The sequence below is a fragment of the Dreissena polymorpha genome, chromosome 3 (genome assembly GCF_020536995.1).
Source record: "Dreissena polymorpha isolate Duluth1 chromosome 3, UMN_Dpol_1.0, whole genome shotgun sequence".
NCBI classification, from domain to species: Eukaryota; Metazoa; Mollusca; class Bivalvia; order Myida; family Dreissenidae; genus Dreissena; species Dreissena polymorpha.
The window spans coordinates 9,993,073-10,018,603 of NC_068357.1; the positions used below are offsets into that span (position 1 = coordinate 9,993,073).

Genomic DNA, 25,531 nt, shown 5'->3' on the forward strand with positions numbered 1-25,531 from the left:
ATAAAAAACCGTTGAAAGCCAGCAGGATTCGGAAGTTATCGACATCGAAACTTGTGAAAGTGAAAGTAGACAATAGGCAGCTGTCGCACTTTCCCCTTCCAATACTGTAGCAGATCTAGATAGTCTACCCATTAATAATGAAACTGAAATATCAAAATTGACATCGTCCCCGGCCCCAGTACAGAAAAACAGTTGAAAACATTTCCCAAAATTAGATCTACCCCTGCAACTTTATTTTCCAAGCCAGACGAAACGCAACCAAAACGTGATAGTCGTTGTTTCAATTCTCAAGTATACGAATCCCGATACCCATGGCTATATCACAGTCAAACTAAACATGGGTTAAAAATTATGTGTAAATATTGCGAGATAGTTTCAATTCTCAAGTATACGAATCCCGATACCTATGGCTATATCACAGTCAAACCAAACATGGGTTAAAAATTATGTGTAAATATTGCGAGATATTTGGATCAAGTAGTGACCCAAACATTTCCCTTCTCAAAAAAGTGTGTGAAATGTACGTTTTAAGTACGTTTTGCGTGTGTTAAACATGGCGGTATTGGCACTTCGTTTTTAGTGCGCTTTTTCTTACCGAGTGAGTTTTTAACAAAAACAAACAAACAAGAAAAAATGTGCGCTTTTTGTGGATAAATGTGCGCTTTATGTGCGTTAAACGTGCGCTTTTTATAAGTGTGTTCAATGTGCGCTTTTATGTGCGTTAAATGTGCGTTAAACGTGCGCTTTTTATATAAGTGCGTTTTTGACTACCATTTATGTGTGTAAAATGTGCGCTTTTAAGTGCATTAAATGTGCGTTAAACGTGCGCTTTTTATAAGTGCGTTTTTGACTGCCATTTATGTGTGTAAAATGTGCGCTTTTAAGTGCGCTAAATGTGCGCTTTTTGTGAGTTAAATGTGTGCTTTTTTATTTAACTCACGAAAAGCGCAGTTATAACCCACAACCCACATAAAAGCGCACATGTGTGTTAAATGTGCGCTTTTATGCGCGTTAAATGTGCGCTTTTTAAATAAAAAAGCGCACATTTAACTCACAAAAAGCGCACATTGAACGCACGTTAAGCGCAGTTATAACCCACACAAAATGCACAATTTACGCACAATGGCAGCAAAAAACGCACTCACAAAAAGCACACATGTGCGTTAAAGGTGCATCTTTTGCCTTAACAGTTGATTCAATTATATGCTGTTAAAAGTTTTTTTTAATTCAGATATGCAATAAAAACCAATAATTATATAAACATATATATTTGTGTATTTTAATAATTACAAGATAATTCAATTTTATACTTTAATGTACACCAACATTTTTTAACATACATGAGTAATTAAATATCAATGGCAATTTGATGAAATAAATATAAACATAATTTGATTATAAATAAACAAAAAATAATAGCATACTATAATAACATGTACAGTATATACACACGAACAGCTATATACATAAGAAAGATGCATATCAATCAAGGCCTGTCAGCATTTCTTTGAGGCGGCGGAGTGCAGCTCTCATCTTTCTCTCCAAGTCTGCCACCAGCCGGTCAAACTTCTTTGCAACTATTATACTGTCATGGCCTTTGCGCGATGCGTCTCGTGCATGATCTCATTTGATCAGGTCCTGAAAGATATTTTATAATGTAAGTGTTGAATATTGCTGTTATGGTAATCTTGTTGCTATAAAAATTATAAATTTAAATCAAAACTAGTTTGTTTGCTTGTTGTTTTTGGTTGTTTATTTTGCAATTTTAATCCCCTGATCACATGTGACTTAACGCTTTTCATAAATAAATACGTTTGATAGAAAATACTGTTCGCAAATGTACCAAGATACGTGGTCTCATTTTGCTGTGTGGACTGGTCGGAAGTGTGACACCTTTAAAATGCAATAACCAGTACCCTGTATAGTTTTACCTCTAAACAAATCCAGCTTTTCTTGGTCAAGGAGAGGGCGCGGTTTCCCCACTCCTGTTCTCCTCATGTCGGCCAGCTTGTGCTGGGTAAAACCTGGTATTCAAGTCCATACATCAGGTAGTCTCTCTTTTGCTCCCTTTTTTGGCAGGCGATGCGATGATGCACATTCTTTCCAAAGGATCTTCTGATCAATGTAAATTTCACGGTCACCATGGGGTTTAACCTTTAAATTTAAAATTTCTCATTTAATATGGGGGAAAAATCTGTTCATTAATGACCAAAAATAGGTATTAATAACTTTAAGATGACAATAACCATAAAATACAGCCATAATAATTCAAATGGTGTTGTTTTTCTTTAAAATTGCATTACATTTACTCATCCATTTACATTTCCCAGTGACAATACATAAATATGATAATGATCATAATTAATTCAAAAACTAAATAAAAAAGGGATGCAGAATTGAAAATACGAACCTGTTACAACAGACTGTTCTTCAGTATTCCAAAAATACAGGCAGTTGTTGAACTAGACCATATCACTTTATATGTCTTTAACCACCCACTTTTAATCTCCTTTGCAACAAACTTATTGTTGATTTACACATTGTAGTAAATACACATTTTTTTCATCACACAATACTTCATGCTGAAAGTATTTCAAGACATTTTACACTAGAATAATAAGTCTTAATTCTAGCTTAAAGTCAGTTGCTGATGCTGCTTGTTTTAAAAAAATAACTTCCTATCTGTGGTTCTCAAATAGATGGTGCCTGAACAAATCAAAAGTATATCAACACCCCTTAGTTAGGCTTAGATGGAGGACTGATAGGGACTGGCTATTCTCTTATCTGATTCCATGCTGTGTCTAAGCCAAAAATTGCATAATTTGAGAAATACTGATAAGGCAGTCATTTCAACACCAAAATATTTATTGAATAATACACAGCACCCTTAACACATTATATTTAATTGTAAATATTTAAATATAACATGCTGAATGGTTTTAGCAAATAATATTAATAGTATACATGTAAATATTATTTAAATTGCCTTTTAAAATGTATGTTTATGGTCAATGTGGTAGACATTAATTGTATTAGGGTATAAATATCAGTATAAGAAAGTTCAAATACTTATTTATGTTAAGGAAATATCATTGATACTATCAAGCCCACATAATACTTTTGACACTTTCAATATTTTTAATTAGTTACACACAGTCTGATTTAGGTGGAATTTTTTAGAAATGTTTGAGATTAAAACGTAAGCAATAGGGTATGCATTGGAATTGTATGATAAAGTATGTCAACATTCAACAGGTTAATATGGACAAACAGTAATTATTCAAACTGCCCCTTATATTATTACAGGTTACTGAGATATATGTCTATGTTTATTCATTTGATGTAAATAAATTGTTAGAGCCTGCAACAATTTTGTTTCTTGTTCAATTTCTGTACAACATTTGCTAAACGGTTGTTAAAGACGCACTTTTTAAGAAGTGTGTTAAACATGTGTCTTTTTAGATACATCCGTTTAAAACAGATCATATGATAAAAACGCACTTATGAAATAAAAGACTAACTTATGCTTAAAAAAGACGCACATCACAATAGAAAAAGGCACTTTTGTGAGAAAAAACCCACATCTGTAAACCTTAAAACACACTTCTTAGATAAAAGTAGCACTTCCTTAATAAAAGACGCACTTCTTAGATAAAAAAACACACATTTTGCTAACATCTACACTCAAAAGCGCACTTACAGATGAAGAAAACACACAAAAAACGCACTTCCTAAATAAAAGACGCACTTCTTAGATAAAAAACACACATGTTGCTCACATCTACACTCAAAAGCGCACTTACAGATGAAGAAAACACACAAAAAACGCACTTTTTCACTAAAATAACGCACTTGAAAAGAAAAAACGCACAAAAAGCGCACTTAAATGCACTTTTGAACACTGAAAACACACATATTAACAAAAAACACACAATTAACGCACTTTTAAGTGCGCTAAATGTGTGTTTTGGTAAAAAGTGCGTTTTTATTTGACAAGGGTTCCTATGTCACAACTGGTGCTGTATTAGGGGACAATCCCTCTAGGAGACTTGAAACTCACAATAATAGTGACAGAGACATGCCTCTGTAGATTAGTTACAGACATTGAACCATTTATATTTTCCCCCCAAATATGTCTCTTTCGCGCTCTATTTTCCCCTTTTACCCAGTGTCCAGCATCTTCACCTTCTTCTAAAAAAAACCCTGGCCACATTAGGAAAAAATGCCCCGCCCCTTGGTGGCCAGGTTTTTAAAACAACCGAAACCATTATCAAAGTCATCCAAGATATCGTTGGGACAAATCTTCTGACCAAGTGTCATGAGGATCGGAAAATAAATGTGGCCTCTAGAGTGTTAAAAAGGTTGTACTATAGCCATATAAGGAAAAATGCCTTCCCCCCCTGGTGGCATTTTTTTTCAACCAATTTTTAACTCGTCCAAGATATTATTGGGATGAATCTTCTGACCACATTTCATGAAGATCGGACAATAAATGTAGCCTCTAGAGTGTTTACAAGATTTTACTAAAGCCATATATAGCCATATTAGGAAAAATGCCCTGCCCCTTGGTGGCCATGTTTTTCAAGCAAACGACACCATTTTTGAACTCATCCAAGATATCATTGAGACCAATCTTCTGACCAAATTTCATGAAGATTGGACAATAAATCAGGCCTCTAGAGTGTTAACAATGTTTTACTAAAGCCATATACAGCCATATTAGGAAAAATGCCCCGCCCTCTGGTGGCCATGTTTTTAAAATAACCAAAACCATTTTCGAACTCATCCAAGATATCATTGGGACAAATCTTCTGACCAAGTTTCATGAAGGTCGGAAAATAAATGTGGCCTCTAGTGTTAACAAGGTTTTACTATAGCCATATCAGGAAAAATACCCCGCCCCTTGGCGGCTATGTTTTTCAACCAACTGGCATCATTTTCAAACTCATTTAAGATATTATTGGTATGAATCTATAAAACCCAAGTTTCATGAAGATTGAACAATAATTGTGGCCTCTAGAGTGTTAACAAGGTTTTACTATAGCCATATAAAGAAAATGCCCCGCTCCTTGGCAGCCATGTTTTTCAAGCAAACGTAACCATTTTCGAACTCATCAAAGATATCAAATTTCATGAAGATTGGACAATAAATGTGGCCTCGAGAGTGTTATCCAGGCAAATGTTGACGCCGCATGACGGACAAAAGGCGATCACAAAAGCTCACCATGAACACTAGGGCTCCCACGGGTCAAAAAATGTCTTAGGGTCGGGTCGGCGTGTCAAATTTTCAAAGTACGGGTAATTTCGGGTCGGGTCGGGTATTAAAAAAATCATTTTTTTTTCAATAAAAAAACACTGCTACGATGTGCTTTCTCTATAAGAATGTAGGTGCATCTATTAGAATCAAAATGACTAACTAGAGCAAATAAAGTTAGAAGAGATCATGGGAATAGAGGTCCATCTTATTTCGATATGTAGTATTCTTTTCTTCAAATTAGGCACACAAAATCAAAAGGCTAAAATGCACAATATAGACTGCCTTAAAACAAAATTCTTCATAACTTTGTTACAATAATTGTGAACAAATGTAACTTGATGTATCAAACTGTAAACAAGATTTATCTCACCACATCAAGACTTAATTAAGACGTATATAAGATGAAAGATGACTAGAAAACTGGGGAAAGGAAATACTTTCTTAACTAATTTAAACTTGAGCTTTGTCAGAGGCGTGACGAATACCCCAACATGCTGCATTGACACATAATATTTTGCATGTCGTCTTAAAAAAAAACAAACAGCGGACACCATGCTCAATTTTTAAAACACACTTAGTGACCCCTTGACCTAGTTTTTGACCCAGAAAGGCCCATGTTCTAACTTGGCCTTAAGATCATCTCCATAAAACTTCTGACCAAGTTTGGTGAAGATCGGATGTAAACTACTTGAATTAGAGAGCGGACACCATACTGAATGTTAAAAAACACACTAAGTGACCCCACCCTGTGACCTAGTTTTAGGCCTGGAATGGCCCATGTTCAAACTTGTCCTAGAGATCATTTAGATAAAACTTGTGACCAAGTTTGGTGAGGATTGGATGAAAAGTACTTGAATTAGAGAGCGGACAACATGGTGAGGTTTAAAATGCACTAAATACCCTGTGACCTAGTTTTTGACCCGGCATGACCCATATTCAAACTTGATCTAGACATCATCTCGATACAACTTCTGACCAAGTTTGGTGAAGATTGGATGAAAACTACTTGAATTAGAGAGCGGACAACATTGTGATGTTTAAAACGCCCTAAGTGACCCCGTGACCTAGTTTTTGACCCGGCAAGGCCCATGTTCGAACTTGGCCTTGAGATCATCTAGATACAACTTCTGACCAAGTTTGGTGAAGATCGGATGAAAACTACTTGAATTAGAGAGCGGATAACATGGTGAGGTTTAAAACGCACTAAGTGACCCAGTGACCTTGTTTTTGACCCGGCATGGCCCATGTTCGAACTTGACCTACACATCATCTAGTTACAACTTTTGACCCAGTGTGGTGAAGATCGGATTTAAACTACTTGAAATAGAGAGCGGACACCATGCTCAATGTGTAAAACGTACTAAGTGACCCCCTGACCTAGTTTTTGATCAGGCAAGGCCCATGTTCGAACTTGGCCTAGACATCATCTAGATACAATTTCTGACCAAGTTTGGTTAAGATCGGATGAAAACTACTTGAATTAGCGAGCGGACATGTTGAATGTTTAAAATGCACTAAGTGACCACATGACCTAGTTTTTGACCCGTGCAAAGCCCATGTTCGAACTTGGCCTAAAGATCATCTATAGATACAACTTCTGACCAAGTTTGGTGAAGATCGGATGAAAACTACTTGAAATAGAGAGCGGACAACATGCTGAATGTTTAAAACGCACTAAGTGACCCAGTGACCTAGTTTTTGACCCGACAAGGCCCATGTTCGAACTTGGCCTAGACATCATGTAGATTCAACTTCTGACCAAGTTTAGTGAAGATCGGATGAAAACTACTTGAAATAGAGAGCGGACACTTAATTTGGACCGACTGAAAGACAGACAATTGCTCACTCCTATATACTTCGTTTGTGGGGGTATAATCATAACAAAACTTAAGCGCAAACAATTCTATACAAGTCAAATCACTAAGTTCTTTTTCAAAAACAGCAACATATCAACATTTTCACTTTTCATGCAGGATCTTTGCGCACACACAATGTAACCAGCTGTGGAGAACACGCACTCACTGGCAACTGGAGTAATTAAATACTTCTTGGCGATGTGTTCTAATTGTGGGTATTTCTCCTTGTTGGAATTCCACCATTGAAGTGGATTTTCGTCCAATTTGATACTTGGTTCAGCATGGTAACCATTCAGTTCAGTTGATACTTTATCAGAATCAGGAACACTAAAACAACGCTCAGAAAAGATATACCCAAACAGTTCAGTAAGTGCAGTTTGTTGTTACACCACACCAGAGCTTCGGAATGTTGTTGTTATCATCAGAATCTTAGGAAAAACGACTGGACAGGTAGCTCTACCACCTCGACAGTAGTAGGAGTTTTGTACACAAGTTCAACTTTACAATTTTTACAAACAGTCATGCCTTTGTCAGTATCATAATGTCCTTTTTGTTTTCAGATTTAAAACCGAAATACTGTGAATCTTACCCCTTACGGCGTCAATATTTTTCATTCCTCTTCATTCAGTTGGTAATCAATACACAAAGATTGACAAAATACTTATAACTACACAGAAACATGAGCTTTGAAGCACAAGATTTGAAACCACGCTCTTATATTATTTGTTCCGGAAGCGAGATGGAAAGTCAGAACGGCACATTTCAAAACGGCAAGAACAAAACGGCAGAGTTGATTTAACCCCGTTTTTTGAAAAAATATTGACCCGACCCGGTACCGTTTGCGTTAACTTTGACCCGAAATCGCGGGTATTTTTTTACCCGCAGTTTCGGGTATTTTCAGGTACCCATGTGAGCACTAATGAACACATTGTGCTCAGGTGTCAGCTAAAAATAATCACTGGATCCCTTCAAATTGATGTCACAAACTTATCACCACTACCTAACCTGTCTTATATATACAGAGCTGATAAATTCTAAATCTTTTAGAGTGACAACTGTAAGCAAGAAAATAGCTGAGCTAAGATCATACAGAGATATGAATAAGAAGGAGCCAGGCAGCCCTTAGCCCCTTAAATTTGGGCTGGGCCCACAGTTTTTCTTCAGCTCTTAATACAAGAAATGCAGTCAGAACAACTGTGGGCAAATGTTGGCAAAATGTTATGTAATACCTATGAAGTACAGTCTGTATGGGTCAAGACCCTTTGTAATGCCTACCTGAAGGCAGAGTGTATGACCTGTTCAGGAACATGAGGGGCAACACTGCTGAATGCCTTCTTCACTTCTTCCAGCGTCAGAAACCCTCGACCTGCATACATAACACTGGACGTGTTGTGTATATGGCATACTTTATACAAAAGTTTAACTTGACCTTACAATGTGATAAGACAGACAAAAGATTTTGCCACCCTGTGAGCAATCATACAAATAATCTATACAATTACATTTTTTTCCAAAATTGGAAAAAGTACCTGTACAATACCAATTCGGAAAGAACTAGAGCTTTGTCACAGATGTGACGAATACCCCCACATGCCGCATTGACACAGAATATTTTGCATTTTTCACAAAAAACAGCGGACATCATGATTAATGTTTAAAACGCACTAAGTGACCCCGGGACCTGGTTTTTGACCCAGCATGGCTTATGTTCGAACTTGACCTACACATCATCTAGATACAACTTCTGACCAAGTGTGGTGAAGATCGGATGAAAACTACTTGAATTAGAAAGCAGACCCCATGCTGAATGTGTGAAACGTACGAAGTGACACCGTGACCTAGTTTTTGACCAGGCATGACCCATATTCGAACCTGACCTAGAAATCATCTAGATACAACTTCTGACCAAGTTTGGTGAAGATCAGATGAAAACTACTTTAATTAAAGAGTGGACACCATGCTCAATGTTTAAAAACACTAAGTGACCCCCGTGACCTAGTTTTTGACCTGCCAGGACCCATGTTCGAACGTGACCTAGACATCATCTAGATACAACTTCTGACCAAGTTTGGTGAAGATTGGATGAAAACTACTGTAATTAGAGAGCGGACCCCTTGCTCAATGTTTAAAACGCACTAAGTGATCCCGTTACCTAGTTTTTGACCTACCATGACCCATATTCGAACTTGACCTACCGTATACTTGCGCTTATAAAATGCCCTCGCTTATAAGACGCACCCCGACTTCGGACTTTATAATGGGTGGATTTGAGACTGACTCGCATGTAAGACGCGGTCAAATTTAGCCGTTTTCATCGGCCGAAAAAAGACAGAATGTTAAAGAAATTCATCAATAAGTAACACATTGAGAATTTTTCAAACTCGCGCTGCATACAATTAGTAATTCACGCAAGTCTGAAAAATAAAACAATCAAACAACAAAGTAAATAATATTCGTTTATTTTATGATATATTAATGGGTTTTAATTTATTTTTTAAGTATTATTCATGCAATAAAAAATAATTATCAAATTAACAAAATTTCTAATAATTGCGTATTTAATCATTTGCCCTAACAATTGCAAACATATTACGTTTGTAATATCAATGCACAAGCAAAATTGATTGTATCAGTCATCTTAATTGTATTGTTTGATAGGTATTGAAAAACAAGAGGGCCATGATGGCCGTGAATCGCTCACCTGACTCATTAAGATCAGATGAAAACTATGACCTCTATTGTCTACACAATGTTTTTCTATGATTTGACCTAGTGACCTAGTTCCTGACTCTAGATGACCCATATACAATCCCAATCCAGATTTCATCAAGATAAACATTCTGACCACAGTTCATAAATATTGGATGAAAACTGTGACCTCTATTGTCAACACAAGGTTTTTCTATTTATTTGACCTAGATTTTTACCCCGGAAGACCCAAATACAATCCCACCCAGATTTCATCAAGAATTCTGACCAAATTTCATAAAGGTTGGATGAAAACTGTGATCTCTAATGTCTACACAAGGTTTTTCTATTATTTGACCTAGTGACCTAGTTTTTGACCCCAGATGACCCAAATAAAATCCCAACCCAGATTTCATCAAGATAAACATTCTGACCAAATTTCATAAAGATTGGATGAAAACTGTGACCTCTATTGTCTACAGAAGGTTGTTCTATTATTTGACCTAGTGACCTTGTTTTTGACCCCAGATGACCCAAATACAATCCCAAACCGGATTTCATCAAGATAAACATTTTGACCAAAGTTCATCAAGATTGGATGCAAACTGTGACCTCTACTGTCTACACAAACAAATTGTTGACAGACGGACGCACGGACACACGCAGGCACGCACAACGGACATCACACGATCACATAAGCTCACCGTGTCACTTCATGACAGGTGACCTAAAAATATGTGTCGGAGATAAACATGAACAGTTGTGGTTAAAATCCCATAGAAACAAGGGCTGTTTGTAAAACATGCATGCCCCCCTATATGGGCTATATACTATAATGGCCAATTTATATGACATTTAACAACGTCGCGCGCAGACAATCAGGTGATACAAACTTTTCAAGAATAATCACGGACAATATAACGTCTTACGCCCCAAAAATAACAAAATTCAAATTTAAAATAATAGACAACAAAATGAGTAACAATACATTTTATTACAAATAAATCGGTAACTGAACATAGCGTTCCAACACACGGTACGGGCCAATACAGACTTTAGAGAAAATGCAAATAGCTGCCGCGATGATTCAAAACAACTGACAAGTGTCCAACTTGGCTAGCATAATAAGCCAAGTAAACTCGATATTTTGATATTTTTTGTTTATGTTCACCAGTATCTCGCTTATAAGACGCGACCCCATTTGTAACTTATTAATTTGAGTCTTAAAAATGTGTCTTACAAGCGAAAGTATACGGTAGACATCATCTAGATACAACTTCTGACCAAGTTTGGTGAAGCTCTGATGAAAACTACTTGAATGAGAGAGCAGACAACATGCTGAATGTTTAAAACGCACTTAGTGACCCTGTGACCTAGTTTTTGACCCGGCAAGGCCCATGTTCGAACTTGGCCTAGACATCATGTAGATACAACTTCTGACCAAGTTTGGTGAAGATCTGATCAAAACTACTAAGATGAGAGAGGACACGGACAGACGGACGACAGACAAGCTCACTCCTATATACACCCTTAAACTTTGTTTAGTGGGGATTTAAAACGCGAAAAACCTTGAAGTTGAGAATTTTTTGTCGTGATATCATCAGATTGGGAATTCTGTGTCTTTTTAATTGCTTGTTTTAAACTGCACAAATCAATTCAAATATTCATGTACATGCATGTTAGCTTGAAATGATCAGTTTCTGTGGTCATTTTATTTGTAAACTTGCAGATAATGCACTTTTGGAACAAAATTAATATAATGTTCTTCCCTTTTGACCTTGACCTTTCACCACTCAAAATGTGCAAATGAGATACACATGCATGCCAAATATCGAGTTGCTATCTTCAATATTGCAAAAGTTATGGCCAATGTTAAAGTTTTCGGACGGATGCACAGACTGACAAACGGACAGAGGGACTGATGGACAGTTCAACTTCTATATGCCACCCTACCGGGGACATAAACAATTGCTGCTATAAAGCTTGTTTCTAGGGCTTTGACCAAAGGGGGTGTGGTTATCAATTGTATGTGGTATAAATCATTGTGATTTACGTAAAAAGAATAATTTTATGGCTCTGTAAAAATAACTTTTACTCTAGAAATTCATGACAGAAGGCGCTGTTTTAAAAAAATATTTTTGTAATATCATTGTATTCAGTTAAACCACTTACATGTCTGTTAATATTTTATTATTATTGTTGCTTGAAATTTGATGTTATTATTATTACTTTTTCTTTTATGGTCATTATCATCATTATTACAACAAAAGAGTACAATAAAAGAGTATTTGTAAGAGCATGTGATTGCTTTGGGCTTTAATTTGCATCACTGCTGCTTTAACCCTTTACCACTTAGATATGTATTTTGATGCATTTGTTGTCCATTAAAAAGTAACATTTAATTAAATACCTTTCTTACCAAATTCAAGTTTTTAAGGTTTCATTTCCAAACCTTAGAAACTGATGAGCAGCAAAGAGCATAAAATCTGAACAGACTGCGAGTTACTCGTCCTGGTTTTATGCTGTTTGCTCATAGCCATTTTCACTTAGCTTCTGAGTGGGAAAGGGTTAACATTCTAACATCATTTACATTTCCTTTATAACATCAATATACAATTGTTTTTCTGAGTAACATAACGGAAAATCTAGCCAATTTATAATACAAGAGGGTCATGATGGCCCTGAATCGCTCACCTGACTCATTAAGATCAGATGAAAACTATGACCTCTATTGTCTACACATGTTTTTCTATGATTTGACCTAGTGACCTAGTTCCTGACTCTAGATGACCCAAATACAATCCCAATCCAGATTTCATCAAGATAAACATTCTGACCACAGTTCATAAATATTGGATGAAAACTGTGACCTCTATTGTCAACACAAGGTTTTTCTATTTATTTGACCTAGATTTTTACCCCAGATGACCCAAATACAATCCCACCCAGATTTCATCAAGAATTCTGACCAAATTTCATAAAGGTTGGATGAAAACTGTGATCTCTAATGTCTACACAAGGTTTTTCTATGATTTGACCTAGTGACCTAGTTTTTGACCCCAGATGACCCAAATAAAATCCCAACCCAGATTTCATCAAGATGAACATTCTGACCAAATTTCATAAAGATTGGATGAAAACTGTAACCTCTATTGTCTACAGAAGGTTGTTCTATTATTTGACCTAGTGACCTTGTTTTTGACCCCAGATGACCCAAATACAATCCCAAACCGGATTTTATCAAGATAAGCATTTTGACCAAATTTCATCAAGATTGGATGCAAACTGTGACCTCTACTGTCTACACAAACAAATTGTTGATGTACGGACGCACGGACACACGCAGGCACGCACAACGGACGCCGGACATCACACGATCACATAAGCTCACCGTGTCACTTCATGACAGGTGACCTAAAAATATGTGTCGGAGATAAACATGAACAGTTTTGGTTAAAATCCCATAGAAACAAGGGCTGTTTGTAAAACATGCATGCCCCCCTATATGGGCTATAAGTTGTAGTAGCAGCCATTGTGTGAATACGTTTTTTGTCACTGTGAATGGTGGTGGTGGTGGTGGTGGTGGTGTAGTAGTAGTAGTAGGAGTAGTAGTAGTAGTAATAGTAGTTGTAGTAGTAGTAGTAGTAGTAGTAGTAGAAGTAGTAGTAGTAGTAGTAGTAGTAGTAGTAGAAGTAGTAGTAGAAGTAGTAGTAGTAGTAGTAGTAGTAGTAGTAGTAGTAGTAGTAGTAGTGGTAGTAGTAGTAGTAGTGGTAAAAGTAGTAGTAGTAGTGGCAGTAGTAGTAGAAGTAGTAATAGTAGACGTGGTGGTGGTGGTGGTGGTGGTGGTAGTAGTACTAGTAGTAGTAGTACTACTAGTAGTAGTAGAAGTAGTAGTAGTAGTAGTAGTAGTAGTAGTAGTAGTAGTAGTAGTAGTAGTAGTAGTAGTAATAGTAGTAGTACAGGGTTCGACACTAAGGCACGTCCGACAGACATTGTCTAGTAAGATTGGTGGTCGGGCTAGTAAAACTGCGGGCTAGCTTGTCCGACTGGTCGTACATTAAAAAATCTATACTGATTCATATATATAACTATAACTAACCGCTGTGAAAACCTTTATTTTTAATGTGTAAAATTACTGTCGTATCCGTTATTTACATTAAAACAAAACTAGTGTATTTAAATAAACGCAGAGCATTTACATGATTCATCGGTATTTTTAGACGCAAAGGAGAGCTTCCTGCAGAAATTCCTGGTTTCCATTGGTCAAGTTGTCATGAATATTAATGATTTTCTGCAGTGTCGTAAAACTGTAGAGCATGAATTTACGACTTCTATCGAAAATCGGTATCGTCAATGTAAACATTTTTGCGTAGCAGACAAGAGAATGTTATTAAAAGAATGGCTTTGTTCAAGTTAGGATTTTCGTCCGACAAATCAGTTACTAAAAAGAATCCGACGCTCAAACTGACACGAAACGTAAATATGAAGAAACACGAAAACGTCAATCTTGTCCTAGATGGAAAATCGAGTCAGTTCCCATGGCTTGAATTTGACGAAGAAAAGCAAAAAAAAAAAGATTTATTTTATTGTTTTACTCTATGCATAAAAAAATCTGGTGTTCACTGATTATTTACTGATAAATCCTGATCGAACAATTACATGACACAATTGTGTTAATTTGCTATGATTATGTCATTTATGGTCTAGTAGACATCAGGTTCGGGCTAGTACATTTTATGAAGAGCTGGTCCGACGGTCTTGCTCTAAAAAAAGTTAATGTCCAACCCTGTAGTAGTAGTAGTAGTGGAAGAAGTAGTAGTAGTAGTAGTAGTAGTAGTAGTAGTAGAAGTAGTAGTAGTAGTAGTAGTAGTAGTAGTAGTAGTAGTAGTAGTAGTAGTAGTAGTAGTAGTAGCAGTAGCAGTAGCAGCATTACAAGACCAATACTTAAGAATGATCAAATGGGAAAAGGTAACATAGCACCGGCAGTAAATATGGGGCTCATTTACAGGTCAGATTTGGAATCTCTGCTGTAAAATGAGATTTTGAATGAATTAAAGGGAGGCAAATCTGTAATAAAAAGAACATGCATAAACCGTAGTTGTTTCCCTTGTTTGAACCATGCTAAATCCTTACAAGTTTGGAAAGAATTGGATGAAAAATTTGTACTTTATTGCATAAACACCATTTTCTCAATTCAAGGGGAGGTAATTCTGTACTTCATGGACCAATAATGCTCATTTTTTGTAGGGTTCATGTCCTCATTGATATAAAGACACTGTGCAAATTTGGAAAGGATCGGACAAAAAATGTGGAAGATTTTTGAAAGTTTTCACAAAATAGGCAAAAACGAATAAACATGCAAAGTTCAACGAGCTCCTGCGGCCATGTTTTTTGACGAATCAAATTTCTTTGAACAACTTTTTCAAAGGTCATCCCTGTGAAATTTTTTGAAAATCTGATGAGCGGTTTCTGACAAGATTTTTTAAGGTTTTTACCATATATGGTCATGGCGGCCATCTTGGTTATGTGATCAAATTTTTTAAAACAATTCTTTTGTCCCATGACCTAGGGATGCTCCACATGAAATTTAGTTGAAATTGGCTCAATGGTTTAGTAGAAGAAGATGTTTACAAATTGTTTACAGACGGACGCCGGACGCTGAGTGATCACAATAGCTCACCTCGAGCTATCGCTCAGGTGAGCTAAAAAACTTACTTTAACAAGCGATGTGTTTGTGAAACACTATGTCCCCATATATGTGACCTTTGACCTTGAAGGATGACCTTGACCTTTCACCACTCAAAATGTGCAGCTCCATGAGCACATGCATGCCAGCTATGAAGTTGCTATCTTCAATATTGCAAAAGTTATGGCAAATGTTAAAGTTTGCCGCAAACACACAAACAAACCAACAGACAGGGCAAAAGCAATATGTCCCCCACTATAGTGGTGTGGGACATAAAAAGGTTATTGAGCCTTGACGAGTGTTTGTTTTCTTTATCTACTAACTATTATACCTAATGGACACACAACTGAGGATTCTCACCATTGCTAGCTGGTTTACCAGTCCTGAAAGCAGTGTTTTATTTCACGGTTTTGGGAATGGGGCCAGGTTCCTTTGGATTGGGAAAAATAGTGGTGTTTTGACTAAAATTGGGAAATTAGTGTTATTGTTGTTTTGCTAACAAATGCTTTGAAATTGAGAATACAAGTGTTTTCAAATATATATTCACTTAGGTTCAGCTTATAGAAATGGATGTGAGATAAACTAAATGTTGAGATATAAAAAAAAATATTTATTTATTTTGAAAACCCTCAATTGTGAATTTTTAGGTCCCATTTGGGAAAAATATATACTTTTTTAATTGGGAATGGGACTGAATACCCTCCAAAAATTTGAACTAAACAAGATGTGTTTGTGAAACACAATGTCCCCCTATATGATGTTTGACCTTGTAGGATGACCTTGACCTTGTGAAGGATGACCTTGACCTTTCACCACTCAAAATGTGCAGCTCCATGAGATACACATGCATGCCAAATATCAAGTTGCTATCTTCAATATTGCAAAAGTATTCATAAAATAAGCGATTTGGGCCACATATATTTGACCTCTGACCTTGAAGGATGACCTGGACCTTGACCTTTCACAACTCAAAATGTGCAGCTCCATGAGATGCATATGCATGCCAAATATCAAGTTGCTATCTTCAATATTGCAAAAGTATTTATAAAATAAGCGATTTTGGCCACATATATTTGACCTCTGACCTTGAAGGATGACCTTGACCTTTCACCACTCAAAATGTGCAGCTCCATGAGATACACATGCATGCCCAATATCAAGTTGCTATCTTCAATATTGCAAAAGTATTCATAAAATGAGCGATTTTGGCCACATATATTTGACCTCTGACCTTGAAGGATGACCTTGACCTTTCACCACTCAAAATGTGCAGCTTCATGAGATACACATGCATGCCAAATATGAAGTTGCTATCTTCAATATAGCAAAAGTTATTGCAAAATGTTAGTTGGCGCAAACAGACCAACAGACAGACCAACAGACAGGGCAAAAACAATATGTCCCCCACTACTATAGTGGGGGACATAAAAAAGCTACTACAACACTGGGAGGCACATACATTTTATCAACAAAACACAATTGCTTTTGTTGAACCAGCAGAAGAGGAAGATTGTCAATATAAATGTCAGAAATAAATTCATGATTTCAAGATCTGCAGGGAAAAAACTAAACCAAAAGTCGTTTTATTAGCATTACATAGCACTGACAACTGAGCTAGGAACTAGGTTGGAAAATTATATAATGTAATCTCTAATATTTATTACCAAAGATAACAACCACAACTCTAGGTGCAATCAAACTCCACTATAAGGCTTGTCTTAACGTAATGTTCAATGAATCTTATAAATTTGGTCTATCGGTGTAAAATAAATGCTTTCATTATCTATAAGATTTTGAGTCACAAATCATATCTGTTAAATAAGATTTGTCTGAAATGACAGTGGGTTGTCATATATATAACGCCAGTTGCTGATTCTCAATACATTTTTTTACTTTTTTGCATATTTCATACAGATTTGAAAACAAATGTGGCCTCTAACAGGGTTAACCAGCTTTCTTTAATTTGACCAAGTTATTTGAGTCCCTACCAACCAGTTTGGATCTTGGCACAGATATAATGCTGCAGTGCAAATGCTCTGACCAAGGTGCTTTCAACCTGATGACCGAATAAATGCAGCCCCCAGAATGATACCAATTAAAGAGTGAATGATACACTAAGGACAAGGTTTAATCACACAAGCTCAGGTGAGCTTAGAACAAATGAGTTTGACGGATTAGCATCATCCCTCAAGCCTCACTCTGAGCACCATTTATCCTTACACTGAGCGTCCAGGGCCATGAAGGTATGCCTGATCTCATCATCTTCATCCTGCCCTGCCAGCTTCGCACACATACATGAGGTGAACCCTTCAAGATGAAGGCCTGAAACAACATGCTAGCCCTTTGTTTTGTTTGTATGTTCTTGTTTATTTATCACCATTTTAAAAAGTTTCATGTACACAAATACACAAATAACATTGATCACTAGGACATTAACACAATAAGCTAAAGGTTTCTTTTTTTACTAACTTTTTTTTCTTTACCTTCATTCACTTTCACAATGTTACATTTTTCCAAGAGAACATTCCTATTGATACTCAACTTTGTGATCCAAATACCGACAAGCCCATGCTGAGCTCTGGTGTAAATTTTGGACAAAGCTTGCTCAGATTTTCAGCCTCATCAAAACAGGCTTCAATTATTCTCTTGATCATAAGTAAAAATATAAGAATTTGGGCTTTCTTAGTTTGACTGCATAAATATGACAATAAAAAATTCAGTTTGATATCAACGAACGAGAGATTTTAAACATAGTCACTGTATCGTAGGAGCATATTTTTCAAATAAAGCAATACCTTGAATATCCTCAGCTACTTCCACTGCATACTTCTCAAAGATCTGGTTGACTTCAAACTGAAATTTCACAATATTTCCTGTTTTTGGATTACCATGGAATGGTTTGAAACAGATACTGTGCTGAATTTGTGTACTTCTTTCTGAAAATGTGCTTATGCCTCAGTCACAAATAATCTGGTCGCCAGCTGATGTGTCCGATCTCCGGGTATTGGGAAGACTTAACACGTCGGAGCCATCCGCCGTCCGATGAGTGACACAGTTTAATACCTCAGTCACATATAAAGACACATCACCGTCCAATAAGCAGATGATGTATTTTTCCGCTCATCAGGCTGGCACCCAGCCGATGATCGCATGGACATCAGGTCATTTGGTAGCATCGGGTGGCTTTCAGATTAATTTTAAGTGTCGCTTAAAATGTAACCCCACATAGGCTCGTAAAGGAATCGAGTTGAGATTAAAAAAAGATTGGACGATCAATAGACAGTTATTGATTGGCAATCACCCAACATCGCATTCATTGTACGTGTATTTATTCATTGTACGTGTATTTAAGTGTTGAGGGAAAAAACTAATTGTTACAAAAAGCTTGTAGTAAAAACAAATTTATATTAACCCTTTCAGTGCGGGAACCGAATTTTAAAGGTCTTTGCAAACAGTTTGGATACAGATGAGACGCCACAGAACGTGGCGTCTCATCAGGATCCAAACTGTTTGCTATTCGGATAGTATTCTTTGAAAAAAAATGAAGAAAATGCTAATTTTAGAAATTCAGCAGACGACATTTTAGCAGAAGACAAATTTCCCATCATGCAAAGTAAAGGGTTAAATCTTATCTGTTGCCCATCATGAACACCATGCAGTGTTTCTTTTCACCATTATTGTGGGAATGGGACCAGGTCTTTTTGAATTGGGAAAAATCGGAATGTTTTTACATAAATTTGGAAATTAGTGTTGCGGTCTTCTGAATAACAAATGCTTAAAAATTGAGAATTAAAGTTATTTGAATACATTTACCAAGGTTTAACTTGCATATAGAGCCTGATGGGAGATGAAATTAATGTTGAGATTTATTTTTTAATTATTGTTTTAAAACTTTGAGAATTTTTGTAATCCCATTTGGAAAAAATATATAGTTTTTTCCAGAGGGAATGGGTCCCCATACAGGCCCAAAATTTGAACGAAAACAAGAGCTGTCACCATAGGATGACATATGCCCCCTATAAACGCTTTGATAGACCCAAAATTTGAACGAAAACAAGAACTGTCACCATAGGATGACATATGCCCCCCATAAACACTTTGATAGAAGTTATGAGCATTTTTCGAAACCTAAAAACTAAATCCTTGAAATGCACTAAGTGACCCCATGACCTAGTTTTTGACCCGGCATGACCCATATGTGAACTTGACCTAGATATTGTCTAGATACAATTTCTGACCAAGTTTGGTAAAGATCGGAAGAAAACAAGCAAATTCATTGAATTTATATCCCCCGCCAATATGCTTCTTGACACAAAAGTGTTATATTTGACACTCAAAAAAGCATTGTTTTAAGATACAAAGGGCCATAACTCCGTTATTAACAAATGGTGTACAATGCCATTTGGCTACATCATCCTCTCATTAACATACATACCCCAGGGGTTTTTTTTAGAAAAAGGGGAAGACGCTGGATGCTGGGTAAAAGGGGAAAATCGAGCGCGAAAGAGACATATTTGGGGAAAAAATAAAAACTGTTCATTTTAATGTCTATAACTCGCCTACAGACTTCAGGTTTTGTTTTTAAAAAAGAGGCATGTCTCTGACCTTTTTGTTCTTAAACACATGAACAAGTATGATATTAAAGTCAAAGTCCTAAATATAGTTGCAGGTGTAGATCTAATAATGAGAAATGTTTTGAATGTTTTCAACTGGGGCCGGGGAACGATGTCAATATTATGATTTCAATTTCATGATGAATGGGTTGACGATATAGATCTGCTACAGTATTGGAAGGGAAAGGTGCGGCAGCTGCCGATTGTCTACTTTCACTTTCACAATAATCCGACAGTATTAATCGATGTTGATAACATGTACCTCCGAATCCTGCTGGGTTTCAACGGTTTTTGATGATTCATTCTTAAAAAATGCGCCGACGCAATTAATATTTTCCGAGTCCGATCGTTTTATTTTGTTCGTGTATGAACGCCAATTGTGAGACTTTTTTTCTGTTTTAACGTTTATATCTTGGCTTTCATATAACCCGGATGAAAATTCGACTGGTTTCCGGTAATTAATTGACGAAACACCCTTCTCGCGCAAGACCGGAATCCAGTAAAATAGTCACATGATTAATACGATTAGTTACCCGGTTTCCATGACGTACTTTAAGAGCTATATATAGAATCACTGGGATTCCCAGATTTGAGTGTTCGTCGGGAGAGACAGAGAGAGAGCGAGATCGTTGTACATGGTACAAATTGGATACGTGTCGACTTTCCCAAAAGAAAAAAAACATGTCTTTGAGGGTAAAATATTATATTTGGGTGAAAATTATATTTTTTGGGGGGAAATGTTATTTTTAGGGGAAAAATTCTGTTAGGGGAAGACGCCGAATATCGGCGTCACTTTCTTAGTAAAAAAAAACCCTGATACCCATACCAAGTTTCAATGAAATCCTCCAAAGCACTTCCAAGATATGGCTCCGGACACACACAAAAAGCATTTTTCAAGATACAAATGGCCATTACGCCGTTATTAACAGTTGGTGTACAATGCCATTTGGCGTGCATCATTCTCTTATCCATATATATACTCATACCAAGTTTCAATGAAATCTACCAAAGCACTTCCAAGATATGGCTCCGGACGGACCGACGGAAAGACGGACAACGCCAAAACAATATCCCTTCGCCTATAGCGGGGGATAACTATTTGAATTAGAGAGCAGACACGAAAAGTGTGACAGACCGACAGACAGTGCGAAAACTATATACCCCCTTTTCTTCGAAAGGGGGCATAAAAACACTGAGTTGATAATGAACTATCCATAATTTTATCCACAATCAAACTATTCAGTATTCTATATAATGGGAACTATGTTATTCTGAATATCAATGCTTAGGTGAGCAATAAGAACAAAGCAATTATGATAATAATCTCAAACAAAATTGCTTGGAAGTTTTGTTTACAAATAATGTACTACACACAAATTATTGAATCTTAGTATAAGCGAAGGTAAAATTAAACTAGAGCTTTGTCACAGATGTGACCAGGGGTTTTTTTTACTACGAAAGTGACGCCGATATTCGGCGTCTTCCCCTACCAGAATTTTCCCCCTTAAAATACAATTTCCCCACCAAAAATATTATTTTTCACCAAAATATAATATTTTCTCTTAAAGAAATGTTTATTTTTCCTTGGGGCATTCGACAATTATCCAATTTGCACCATGTACAACGAATTCGCGCTCTCTCTCTCCAGACGAACACACAACATCTGGGAATCCCAGTTATTCTAAATATAGCTCTTAAATAACGTCATGTAAACTGGGCAACTAATCGTAATAATCATGTGACTATTTTACTGGATACTGGTCTTGCGCAAGAAGGGTGTTTCGTCAATTAATTACCGGAAACCAGTCGAATTTTCATCCGGGCTATGTGCAAACCGAGGTATAAACGTGAAAACAGAAAAAAAGGTCTCACAATTAGCGTTCTTACACAAACAAAATAAAACATTCGAACTCGGAAGATACTGAACGCATCGAGGCAGTTTTTAAGAAAGAATCATCGAAAACCGTTATAACCCAGCAGGATTCCGAGGTAATCAACATCGAACATTGTGAAAGTTAAAGTAGACAATCGGCAGCTGCCGCTCCTTTCCCTTCCAATACTGTAGCAAATCAAGATCGTCAACCCATTCATCATGAAATTGAAATCACAAAATTGACATCGTCCCCTGGCCCCAGTACAAAAATATAGTTGAAAACATTTCCCATTATTAGATCTACACCTGCAACTTTATTAAGGACTTTGACTTTAATACCTGTTAAATGTGTTTAAGAACAAAAAGGACAGAGACAAGTCTCTTTTGATGAGTTATAGACATTGAAATGAACAGTTTTTATTTTTTCCCCTAATATCTCTCTTTCGCACTCTTTTTTTCCCCTTTCACCCAGCGTCCAGCGTCTTCCCCTTTCTCTAAAAAAAACCCCTGGTGACATATACCCCCACGTGCCGCATTGACACAGACTATTTTGCATGCTGTCTTCACAAAACAAGAGAATCTAATTTATGGGAATTTTAAAGAATTATTATGCCATTATCATTTATAGCCATTTTGACCTTTGAACTCTGAGTTCTTTCACATGACACGCCGTCCAATGACAGTGAACAAAATTTATGTACAGAGTCATTTTAAAATCTCACAATTAAAAACATAGTTATGGCCCAGACAAGATCATTTATTGCCATTTTACCTTTGAACTAAAAGTGTGACCTTGACCTTGGAGATATCCATGTAATTCTTTTGCACGACACACCGACCAAAGATGGTGAATAAATGTGCCAAATGATTTTAAAATCTCACAATGAACGACATAGTTATGGCCCGGACAAGCTCATTTCTGGCCATTTTTGACCTTTGAACTTTAAGTGTAACCTTGACCTTGAAGATATTGACGTAATTATTTCGCGTAAAACAACGTCTAAAGATGGTGAACAAATGTGCCAAATGATTTTAAAATCTCACAAGGAACCAAATAGGTATGGCCTGGAAAAGCTCATTTATGCAATTTTTGACCATTGAACTCAAAGTGTGACCTTGACCTTGGAGATATTGACGTAATTTTTTCGCGCCAAACACCGTCCAATGATGTTGAACATATGTGCCAAATGATTTTTAAATCTCACAATGAACAACATAGTAATGGCCCGGACAAGCTCATTTATGGCCATTTTTGAACTTTGAACTCAAAGTGTGACCTTGACCTTGGAGAAATAGACCTAATTCTTTTGCACAACACACCGTCCAATGATGGTGAACAAATATGCCAAATACTTTTAAATTCTTACAATGAACAACAAAGTTATGGCTTGCACAAGCTCATTTATGGCCATTTTTGACCTTTGAACTTTAAGTGTAACCTTGACCTTGAAGATATTGACGTAATTCTTTCGCGTAATACAACGTCTAATGATGGTGAACAAATGTGCCATGTCACTTTAAAATCTTACAATGAATGACATAGTTATGGTCAGGACAAGCTCATTTATGATCGTTGAACTCAAAGTGTGACCTTGACCTTGGAGATATTGACGTAATTCTTAGTTTCGCGCGACACACCGTCCAATGATGGTGAACAAATTTGCCAAATGATTTTAAAATCTCACAATAAATGACAAAGTTATGGCCCGGACAAGCATTTGACCTTTGAACTCCAAGTGTGACCTTGACCTTTGAGATATCGACATACTTTTTTCACACGACACACCATCCCATGATGGTGAACAAATAAACCAAGTCATTTTAAAATCTAACGATAAATGACATAGTTATGGTCCGGACAAACTGTTTAAAGCACACTAAGTGACCCCGTGACCTAGTTTTTGACCTTGCATGACCCATATTCACACTTGACCCAGACATCATCTAGATACAACTTCTGACCAAGTTTGGTGAAGATCGGATGAAATTTTGGGACAGACCGACCGACAAAGTGACTCCTATATAGCCCCCATTACAAATGGTAATGGGGGTATAATTACAATGTTAAAGATCTTGCAAAGAAACCACTTTTCTATCTGTTGAATATGATAACTTCAATCTGTTGTACATGTAAGTAAACATTTAATATCTCTCCAAGCACTGTATTCCCCTCACTGTACCTTGGCAGGTTTATATCCCAGCAACTCGACCACTGCAACTTTTAGGTCCACTCTTGTAAGGTACCCTTTCTTCCCTTCATCATTTGTGTGAAACACCTAAAAAAATAGTAACATTCTTGAATAATTAAATATTATTTGATGGCAACTGCAAAAGATAAAACCATACACACAACACATCCTAAATCGTCTGATTGTCACAGATATTTTATCGTAAGCTTGCTTAGAATGTAGTCAAATGATCACATGTACAATTTTGAATTATAATCTTAACTCATAACTGAGATACACGTAGCAGTAATTTTGTGTTATATGTATAACTGCCATACTTCAAGAGCACCAGCAGGGATCAACATTAACCTAAATTCCAACTTGCCCTACCAGGCAAGTACTTAAAAATTTACTTGCCTTGAACGTAAAGCCACTTGCCCAAACATAAAATATCACATGAACTGTAAACCTCATATTTTTTAATAAAGATCAAAATGATACACCACAAAACCTTTCTTATTTTTGCACATTCAGGTGTTTTTTTACTAGGAACCCCTACCAGAATTTTTCCCCCCAAAAATACAATTCCCCCTCTAAGAATATCATTTTCCCCCAAAATCTAATATTTTCACCTCAAAGATATTTTTTCCTTAGGGTCAGTTGACACTTATCCAATTTGTACCATGATCTCGCTCTCTCTTTCCTGATGAATACACAAAACTGGAAACCCCAGTGATTCTAAATATATATAGCAATTAAGCAATTAAATAAATACGTCATGGAAATTTTATCCGGGCAACTGACCGCAATAATCACCTGACTATTTCACTGGATTCCTGTCTTGCGCGAGTAGGGTATTTCGTCAATTAATAATTGTGCATGCTTTCTTGAACAATAAATTTTACAAAAGTTTTCGGAACACAAATTAAATTATACGCATTTGAAAATACTTACATGGAATAATGTTTTGTTTTATACCAATAATTAAATATGGATATACCACTTCAATAAGTAGGTAAATAGGGTGTTTTGAGATAGCCAAACTATGCTCATGCATACATACACATGCATGAATAACCTGACAATTTATATCGGGCGCCGGATATATCATGGTCACCATCTTTGGTTTATGACAGACTTTGCATGCAAATGGACACAGCACTAGCTTGTTTTAGGAACAAAAAGGACATAATGGTGGACTTTTAAATAAGATAACTGTTATATTGATTGAGTAAAAGTCCACCTTTCTGTCCTATATAGACAGTCGCATATATAGAAATATATGTTTATAATAGTTAAACAAGTTGTTGTTTTTTCGTTATAAAAATTCCCCCATTTACAAAAAATTCGCCTTCCTAAGGGCTGCGGACCTCTTCCCCCAAAGTAGTGT

General features: G+C 36.5%; 1 protein-coding gene and 1 long non-coding RNA gene across 2 annotated transcripts in view; both read right to left on the reverse strand.

The window, feature by feature from the left end:
• LOC127872964 (EF-hand calcium-binding domain-containing protein 11-like) overlaps nucleotides 1–25,531 on the reverse strand; it is an 87,414-nt gene that overhangs the window by 53,448 nt on the left and 8,435 nt on the right. The window contains exons 2-5 of the mRNA XM_052416489.1: nucleotides 24,154–24,249; nucleotides 18,283–18,340; nucleotides 17,708–17,809; nucleotides 8,389–8,479 (exon numbers count right to left, since the gene is read on the reverse strand). Of these exons, the coding sequence (XP_052272449.1) occupies nucleotides 8,389–8,479; nucleotides 17,708–17,809; nucleotides 18,283–18,340; nucleotides 24,154–24,249 (347 nt within the window). The remainder of the gene's footprint in view (nucleotides 1–8,388; nucleotides 8,480–17,707; nucleotides 17,810–18,282; nucleotides 18,341–24,153; nucleotides 24,250–25,531) is intronic.
• Nucleotides 1,152–2,942, reverse strand: LOC127872969 (uncharacterized). Its single transcript, XR_008045868.1, has 3 exons — nucleotides 2,411–2,942; nucleotides 1,932–2,154; nucleotides 1,152–1,638 (listed from the first exon to the last, which is right to left on the reverse strand). It is a non-coding gene; the product is annotated as an uncharacterized LOC127872969 (long non-coding RNA).